The sequence below is a fragment of the Pristiophorus japonicus genome, chromosome 16 (assembly GCF_044704955.1).
Source record: "Pristiophorus japonicus isolate sPriJap1 chromosome 16, sPriJap1.hap1, whole genome shotgun sequence".
Classification (NCBI taxonomy): Eukaryota; Metazoa; Chordata; class Chondrichthyes; family Pristiophoridae; genus Pristiophorus; species Pristiophorus japonicus.
This window is the reverse complement of record NC_091992.1, coordinates 124,804,285-124,814,113: the sequence shown is the minus strand read 5'-3', so window position 1 is coordinate 124,814,113 and position 9,829 is coordinate 124,804,285. Positions and strand designations below refer to the sequence as shown.

Genomic DNA, 9,829 nt, shown 5'->3' with positions numbered 1-9,829 from the left:
TGTGAGATACTTGATATTAGTTTGGGTTAAAAGAGTCAGTATGTACCAGTGAGAAAAATAAACGCTTTAGACCAAACCCCATTACACACATGTTCAGTCTGTGAGGGTTTCATTTTCTTTCACATTTCCCCAATTTTTTTTTGGTTTTATTTGAATGCAATTAATGTAGATAAAATGCAGCCCTTAATTCGACACTTAATTCGTTCTACATTTTTTGAAAACAAATATCGAATCTGATAGCGTTTAGGATTCCAATACTTTGTCAGACTCTCATTAGCTAGTTTACTTCAGTAAATTCGCCTGGTACGTACTGTAAAGAAATGCTAGATGAGCCGATTTTAATTTCAGAACACAATTACTGAACTGTGGCCAACGAGCACATTTGGCTCAACAGCGTCTCGGTGAATCCTTAAACTCGGCCCAAACAAAAAGCTTCCAGTTTCAACTGTTCAGTTTTTAAACTCACGAGCGGCTTATATGGATGGCACTATCTTTGGATGCAAATGGGCAATCTGAAAGTGAATGACTAAAATATATCTTCAGTTTCTGCTAATCAACCCACATTAAACTATTCCTAATTTAGCAGTTGAGCTGAGAAACAGCAGCTAATGCAACTTAAGGGGGTGATGTAGAACCTATATTACAGTTCCATGCAAAGGTAATTCAAACTATATTCGGATTCAATAAAGCACTATACTTAACCTCCAGTCAATGAGCATGAGGAATATTGAATTAGGTGTTTCCCTCTCAAATTGTGTAGCATCAAAGGCATAAAGGGGCGCGGAGGCACATGAAAACCAGTATTTTTCTCTGTATTGCAAACGGATTTAAAAGCATCAAAAACAAATCAACCTTTCACTTTACTATGAGCCAAGTTTAATTAATTTGTGTTCAGCAACTACTTAACTAGTGTTAATATCATTACTGCCTAGGTTTAAAAAAAAGTCAGTGTTGAATTTGTTTAAAAATCGGTAATGTACATAATAAAACAATACTGTGCTGTACTTCACTACATAGCTTTATAAATGTCAGGTCATAATAATGCATGCTGCATCATCTTTATGTTAAAAAATAAACAACTGTATCACACAACTCTCAGCTTCCCAACTTCGAACTGGTTTACGAGTCTGAAGATTGGATGCATCAAATATCACGAGAAAAACATTCACGGGACCAGTTTCCAGTTCCTTTAATGGTTTGATTTACATTCAACAACAGATAGAGTGTAACACTCAGATCCTGCTCAGGTCTCCTTTCCCATCATTGGTTATTTGTACGAGTTGATTTTGAGTTTCCTATTACAACTGGCAATTATTTTTGTAAAATTAAATCACAAAAAGGAAAAATAAACAAAATCGGGAAAAAACAAACACAGTCTGTACAATGTTTCAGAATATCATGATTTGTGAGTGTGGAACTGCTACAGTTTATGGGTAAAATAATGCTCACAAAAGTAACACCACATTAAAGATGTGAGCTTTTTAAACAGTCCTTCAGAGCAGCTACTAGCATTTTAATATGGTTGGTGAGCCGTCAGTTTTTTTTTTAAATCAGTCTTTCTCACGAGACTATTCTACTGAGGGAGCAGATAGGATTTGTAATTTATGCACAGTTGTTACAACATTCTTAGGCAGTCACTATTGGGTAAATTATATTAATTTGAATGCTAAAATCTAATTCACAAAAGGAAAAAAAAATTTAAGGTCTAGACAATTCTTCCAAAAAAATAGACCTCGGCAGCCATGTTCTTACAACAAAGACATATATATATCATGGCTGTTGCAGTGAATTGTCCTACAGTAGCTGAAATATATAATGGAAAAGTTGTTCAAGTCATGACTTGCAGCAGCTGTCACCCGACATTCAAGTAAATAATTCGATATGTACATTAGAAGTAATATACAGCATCTGAATATGCATCAATCACAAATTCCGTAAAGTGGATTAAGCAGGGCTGTGTGATTCATTGTTATCTGATTCGTTTCTCTGCTGAATATATAGACATATAATAGTCGTTGCTTCCAACTGCTAAATGAGGCTGTCGAGAAAAAACACAAGATAATCAAGGTCCGTTAATTAGAATGCTTGAAAAGGTTAGGCACCAGTACGAAATAATTATCAGTACCAGAAAACAATTAAACTCGGAAGACCTACCCTAGTTTATTATGTCCATTAAGCAGACAGAACAGAAATTAGACGTGGATAACAATTATGCTTACAGTTAAGAACGGTGTTAATTTGCTCACAGAATTTTATCACAATATTGCTTTTCATGAGCTGCAGGACCTTCGGGAGGAAGAATATGGTTTAGTAATTTTTACCCTTTAGGAAAAAGCACTACTTCCACCGAGGTCATATCGCTATGACACACTATGGCCGTAGAAAGCTGGGGAACGATGAGCCAGCCTGTGAATGTGCTCCATGAGGAACATTACGCACCAGCAGTGCATTCTAAGGCAACATGAAAGGGTTCAAGTGATTTCAATGTTCTCACTTGCCACTTAAAGGCTTTTTTTCCCCTTGAAATTGATTATTTTTCAACTGCATTGAATAGCTACCATCTTAAACCACAGCAAATTCACTTTAAAAGGGAATGAAATACACTTGGAACAGGGATGGGATAAGGCACGATTTTCACCAGGACTCAGATGGTCAGGTACAGCAGGAAAACGCAAAAAGAAACAATGGAGGTGTAGAGACTAAGGGCTATACTAAGATTGTTTGAGGTTACTAAAAAGCTGTCTTGTTTTTTGCGAGTTGCCAGCTGCCTCTGGCTAGAGGAAGATTGATATTTTACAGCCCTGGCACTAAACTACCACACAAAAGCCTGGCTGGTTTATGAATGTTGCAGGAATGGAAAGATGTGTAACTGCCTTATAATTCACTGCAATGCACTTTGTTATTTTTTTATAATACATAAAAAGATTTTAAAACGTCACCTCTATGGTTTGAGGAAAAAACTGAATGAGTAAGATGTAAAGATCACTTGGCATACACAAAGAAGAACTGCACTAATACTCCACAAAACTAAAGTAACAAGTCTGGAAATGATGCTGTACAGTATTACCATGTCATTGCTCAGCGTCTAGAACAAATAATTTAGGGATACGGAGGATATTAAGCGGAACAGATCTCATAAGAACATAAGAAATAGGAGCAGGAGTAGGCCATACGGCCCCTCGAGCCTGCTCTGACATTCAATATCATGGCTGATCTGATCATGGACTCAGCTCCACTTCCCTGCCCGCTCCCCATAACCCCTTATCGTTCAAGAAACTGTCTATTTCCGTCTTAAATGTATTCAATGTCCCAGCTTCCACAGCTCTGAGGCAGCGAATTCCACAGATTTACAACCCTCAGAGCAGAAATTTCTCCTCATCTCTGTTTTAAATGGGCGGCCCCTTATTCTAAGATCATACCCTCTAGTTCTAGTCTCCCCCATCAGTGGAAACATCCTCTCTGCATCCACCTTGTCAAGCCCCCTCATAATCTTATACATTTCGATAAGATCGCCTCTCATTCTTCTGAATTCCAGTAAGTAGAGGCCCAACCTACTCAACCTTTCCTCATAAGTCAACCCACTCATCCCCGGAATCAACCTCGTGAACCTTCTCTGAACTGCCTCCAAAGCAAATATATCCTTTCGTAAATATAGAAACCAAAACTGCACGCAGTATCCCAGGTGTGGCCTCACCAATACCTTATATAGCTGTAGCAAGACTTCCCTGCTTTCATACTCCATCCACTTTGCAATAAAGGCCAACATACCATTGGCCTTCCTGATTACTTGCTGTACCTGCATACTATCCTTTTGTGTTCAAATCTGTCACACCAGTATCCTCTCACTTGGTGACACATTTGTTGAAATAATCAGACATGACTTTGATACAAATTCATTAACTGTAAGTTGCAGGCTTTAATATTTCACTGTACTGTGGGAAGCTTCCTGATGTATGAGCATCTCGAGAAGTTCTCACTGAAAACAAAATGCCAAGCCTTCCTGTACTTGTCTGAACATTTGTTCTTCCGGTTAATAATGCACAGTTTAGCTGGAATAGACACAAGTCTCAGCAGTGGCTTACAGTAATTACCCACTGCCACCATCTATGTGGTGGGACGTCTTCTTTTAAAAACAGGTTGCAGATAATGAGGCCCATCTGAAATTAGTCTGGAATCTTCAGTTCTACCCACGGGCAAGTCCAAGCTCAAATCTGTGTGCTAAAGCAGCAGTTAGTGCCCACTATCTCACATATCCACAACAGCACTATCTAAGAGAATATTTTCTTTGATGCTCCTAATATTGGGATTGAATTAAGCTTCGGTAAGTCCAATTCAGAGACAATATTTATCCAGAATTCAGGGAGATAACTACAACTATTATAGATAGAGCTGCAGGAGTTGGAAATCCGGCAGATTTCACTAAAAAGGAGGACCAATCAGTGAAACCTGTCTGCAGTATCTTCCAGTATGCTCCGAGACATGGAAAACAGATTAGTTGAAATATATAAGAATATAAGAAATAGGAGCAGGAGTAGGCCACCTGGCCTCTCGAGTCTGCTCCGACATTCAATAAGATCATGGCTGATCTGATCCTGGCCTCAACTCCACTTCCCTGCCCGCTCCCCATAACCCTCGACTCCCTTACCATTCAAAAATCCGTCTATCTCCACCTTATTCAATGACCCAGCCTCCACAGCTCTCTGGGGTAGAGAATTCCAAAGACTCATGACCCTCAGAGAAGAAATTCCTCCTCATTTCCATTTTAAACGGGCAATCCCTTATTCTTTTAAATCATGAACAACTTCACAAGAGTTATTGAGAATTGTTTAGACAGAGAGATGGCCCTTATCCATCAGACCGAGATAGAATCGACAAAATTACTGCTCGAGGACCAGGTGGCAACTGCAATCTTCATTGTGTCTGTGCCATGTAATGCCGTGCACACTGAAAGATAATATAGATGTTAAAAGGACAGTGGAACAGATTGAACTGCAGAGATTGAAAAGTTCTGAAAAATGACTTACCCAATATGGGTGGAAAGCCAAGCAGCTAATGGCTCCAATCCTCTGCCCCATAAATCCGTCATAGTACTTGATATTGCTGATCACGTCCCCGCTTGCGTTATATACAGCTATGAACTGGTTCATAGAGCCACTGAAAGATCAAGAATAAGTTTACTGTTAGCTATTATGCAGAATTTTCTGGGTGATAAAACACTGAACACATCCACTACATACTAACGTGCAGTTAAATTACAATATTGTACTGGTAAAAGTGCTAAAATAAAATGATGAACTAATTTATTCTACCTTAACCAAGAAAATATACAACAGCTGGCCAAGTAGCTCAAGCACTTAACTTTAAAGCAAAAATATTCTTAAGGGCTTACGTTCAAGTCTTGGGAATGTTACTAAAAGAACCTGGCTTGGTTTATTGGCTGAATTGTCAGATTGAATCTCATCTGGAAACTGGAAACCTGACATCGTCTGACTCGCAACAGCTTCCATTCCTCCCCCGCCAAAAGCATTGGACACTCCGCCATCTCACATAGAAGTGCATTAACAATGGCAGTAGTCCAGATAGTGCCCTCTTTCCACGGTGGAGGATGTGTTATGGCAAGTAATCTAGAAGGAAGACACATCTGAAGAGATGCACTCTACTCAAGCAATAAAGATACGAATTGTAAAATAATAAAAAGGAGATTGGAAGGAGAATGATTCTTGTAGACTAGCCGGCGATAAAGTTCGCCAACATTCAGAAATGGTCTCAGCTACACCACCCTAAAAAGTTACCTTATTTAAAAGATGCAACGTAGGATGATGAATGTTAACACATGCTGAGTGCATCGGCTGTATGATAGCGCAGTATCTACACTTCATAAAATCAAGCAACTGTTAAATCAAGATACATTTATATAAAAATTCTATGCTTACAACTCAACAGTATTTTTTGCCACACTTGACAAACTTAAATTGTTAACCTTTACTTGAATTAAATACTGATGGGGAAAAGGTGAAAAGACAAATTTAGGTGTAATTCCACACACTATTCCAATTAACTCAACCACCCCCATCGCGGGCAAGTCATTAATTATTTTCGCAACTTTGAGCATGTCATTTTGACGAGACTGCCCCATAGAGTTGCTCCATTTCTTCCTCCATCGAGCTGTTTACAGTTTGTTTCAACATCATTTACCTACAAATGACTCAGAGTCCTCTGCTTTAAACTGCCTCGTTGCTGTAAAAAAATATTGTTGTTCGGCAAGCCCTGATTGACCAACATTAAAAGGGAAGACGAATGGCACTCTGGGATACAATAGACTTCAACATGGAGAATATATGGCTCTAAACTCCTGTTAGCAGTGGGGATTGGGGCAGTGGAGTTGCAGTCTTTCTGTGACTGGACTGCGGTACTTGAAAATACACTCGTGTATCGACTTAACATTTGCTACCTGCCCTGGTGGCCTGCTTTTGGGAGTATAGCTCTGGGCCTCATCAAGTCCGAATTTGGTAGGTGCAAGTATTCCTTCATTACAATTAGCATTTTCTTTATCTGTGAATTACATGTGAGAATCACAGCAGACGTGCCATCATTGTCCCAGAGGCAAGATATACTGACAGGACAGCAAACTTCAACTTTGTAACAGTTGTTTGTTGGGGGGGTGGGCGAGGAATAGAGGGTGGAAGGGTGTGAGGATGGATGGGTGGGTCGATGATGCATCTAGGCCGTACTTGTCTGGATGGGACAGACTCAATGGACCAGATGGTATTTTTCTGTCCATTTTCATACATTCATATGGATCTGGAGAGTTGGTCACTACGTTCTGTAGCTTTGCAATTGTATCAACCACACTGAGCAAAAGCACCAAGAGTTCGTACCACATAAAGGGGTCAGGTTTCGGCCTGAGTTGCTCCTATTTTTTTTTGAGCAACCAGTTTAGAATGGAGTATCTTAGAAATTGCAATTCTCGATATTTAGTTTGCTCCAGTTCTAGTGAGTTAGAACAGTTTCATTTTAGAACAGATTTTTTTTCTTCAAAAGGGGGCGTGTCCAGCCACTTACGCCTGTTTTGCAAGTTTAGGCAGTGAAAACTTACTCCAAACTAACTGAGAATGGAGTAAGTGTAGATTTATGTACGCTCAGGAAAAACCTTGCCTACACTTGGAAATCAGGCGTAGGGAACGAGAGATGGGGGGGGGGGGGGGGTTTACAAACATTAAACACTTCACTTTTACAAATAAAGGGCCATCATCAATAATAAATGATAAATAAATCAATAAATAAACCAATAAATCAATCCAAATAAATAAAAAAATTAAAAATTAAAAAAATCACTCAATAATAAAAAAATTATTTCTACTCACCTACTGCAGCACTAGGGTGAAGGGGGGGGAAGAGATGATGATGGGGGGGGGGGAAGAGAAGAGAAGATGGGGGGGGAAGAGAAGAGAAGATTGGGGGGGGAAGAGAAGATTGGGGGGGGAAGAGAAGATTGGGGGGGGGAAGAGAAGATTGGGGGGGGGGAAGAGAAGATTGGGGGGGGGAAGAGAAGATTGGGGGGGGAAGAGAAGATTGGGGGGGGAAGAGAAGATTGGGGGGGGAAGAGAAGATTGGGGGGGGAAGAGAAGATTGGGGGGGGAAGAGAAGATTGGGGGGGAAGAGATGAAGATTGGGGGGGGGGGAGAGAAGATTGGGGGGGAAGAGAAGATTGGGGGGGGAAGAGAAGATTGGGGGGGAGAGAAGATTGGGGGGGGAGAGAAGATTGGGGAGGAGAGAAGATTGGGGGGGAGAGAAGATTGGGGGGGAGAGAAGATTGGGGGGGGGAGAGAAGATTGGGGGGGGAGAGAAGATTGGGGGGGAGAGAAGATTGGGGGGGGAGAGAAGATTGGGGGGGAGAGAAGATTGGGGGGGAGAGAAGATTGGGGGGGAGAGAAGATTGGGGGGGGAGAGAAGATTGGGGGGGAGAAGATTGGGGGGGGAGAAGATTGGGGGGGGAGAGAAGATTGGGGGGGGAGAGAAGATTGGGGGGGGAGAGAAGATTGGGGGGGGAGAGAAGATTGGGGGGGGAGAGAAGATTGGGGGGGGAGAGAAGATTGGGGGGGGGAGAAGATTGGGGGGAGAGAAGATTGGGGGGGAGAGAAGATTGGGGGGGAGAGAAGATTGGGGGGGGAGAGAAGATTGGGGGGGGAGAGAAGATTGGGGGGGAGAGAAGATTGGGGGAGAAATGGGGGAGAGAAGATTGGGGGGGGAGAGAAGATTGGGGGGGGGAGAGAAGATTGGGGGGGGAGAGAAGATTGGGGGGGGAGAGAAGATTGGGGGGGGAGAGAAGATTGGGGGGGAGAGAAGATTGGGGGGGGGGAGAGAAGATTGGGGGGGGGGAGAGAAGATTGGGGGGGGGGAGAGAAGATTGGGGGGGGGAGAGAAGATTGGGGGGGGGGAGAGAAGATTGGGGGGGGAAGAGAAGATTGGGGGGGAAGAGAAGATTGGGGGGGAAGAGAAGATTGGGGGGGAAGAGAAGATTGGGGGGAAGAGAAGATTGGGGGGGAAGAGAAGATTGGGGGGGAAGAGAAGAAGATGGGGGGGAAAGAGAAGATTGGGGGGGAAGGGAAAGATTGGGTGGGGGAAGAGAAGAAGATTGGGGGGGGAAGAGAAGTAGATTGGGGGGGGAGAGAAGTTTTTTGGGGGGAAGAGAAGATTGGGGGGGGGAAAGAGAAGATGGGGGGGGGGGGAACATAGGAAACATAGAAACATAGAAAATAGGTGCAGGAGCAGGCCATTCAGCCCTTCTAGCCTGCACCGCCATTCAATGAGTTCATGACTGAACATGAAACTTCAGTACCCACTTCCTGCTTTCACGCCATACCCCTTGATCCCCCGAGTAGTAAGGACTTCATCTAACTCCCTTTGAATATATTTAGTGAATTGGCCTCAACTACTTTCTGTGGTAGAGAATTCCACAGGTTCACCACTCTCTGGGTGAAGAAGTTTCTCATTATCTCGGTCCTAAATGGCTTACCCCTTGTCCTTAGACTGTGACCCCTGGTTCTTAGTGTCCTCCTTAGTGAATACTGAACCAAAGTACTTGTTCAATTGGAAAGAGAAGATGGGGGGGGAAAGAGAAGATGGGGGGGAAGAGAAGATTGGGGGGGAGGGGAAAGAGAAGATTGGGGGGGAGGGGAAAGAGAAGATGGGGGGGGAAGAGAAGTAGATAGGGGGGGGGAGAGAGAAGATTGGGGGGGGGAAGAGAAGATTGGGGGGGGGAAGAGAAGATTGGGGGGGGAAGAGAAGAAGATTGGGGGGGGAAGAGAAGAAGATTGGGGGGGGAAGAGAAGAAGATTGGGGGGGGAAGAGAAGAAGATTGGGGGGGGAAGAGAAGAAGATTGGGGGGAAGAGAAGAAGATTGGGGGGGGAAGAGAAGTAGATTGGGGGGGGGGGAGAAAAGTTTTTTTTGGGGAAAGAGAAAATTGGGGGGGAAAGAGAAGATTGGGGGGGAAGAGAAGAAGATTGGGGGGGGAGAGAGAAGTTTTGGGGGGGGGAGAAGAGAAGATTGGGGGGGGAGAGAAGATTGGGGGGGGAGGAAGAGAAGAAGTTTTGGGGGGGGGAGAGAGAAGTTTTGGGGGGGGGAGAGAGAAGTTTTGGGGGGGGGAGAGAGAAGATTGGGGGGGGAAGAGAAGATTGGGGGGGGGAAGAGAAGATTGGGGGGGGAAGAGAAGATTGGGGGGGAAGAGAAGATTGGGGGGGAAGAGAAGATTGGGGGGGAAGAGAAGATTGGGGGGGAAGAGAAGATTGGGGGGGGAAGAGAAGATTGGGGGGGGAAGAGAAGATTGGG

General features: G+C 43.3%; 1 protein-coding gene across 2 annotated transcripts in view; it reads right to left on the bottom strand.

The window, feature by feature from the left end:
• Positions 1-1,173: 1,173 nt before the first annotated feature.
• Positions 1,174-9,829, bottom strand: part of rptor (regulatory associated protein of MTOR, complex 1) — a 505,194-nt gene continuing 496,538 nt past the window's right edge. For both annotated transcript variants that reach the window (XM_070857808.1, XM_070857809.1), the window contains 2 exons: positions 5,025-5,154; positions 1,174-2,038 (listed from right to left, as the gene is read on the bottom strand). In XM_070857808.1, the coding sequence (XP_070713909.1) occupies positions 1,970-2,038; positions 5,025-5,154 (199 nt within the window). In that variant the 3' untranslated portion in view covers positions 1,174-1,969. The remainder of the gene's footprint in view (positions 2,039-5,024; positions 5,155-9,829) is intronic.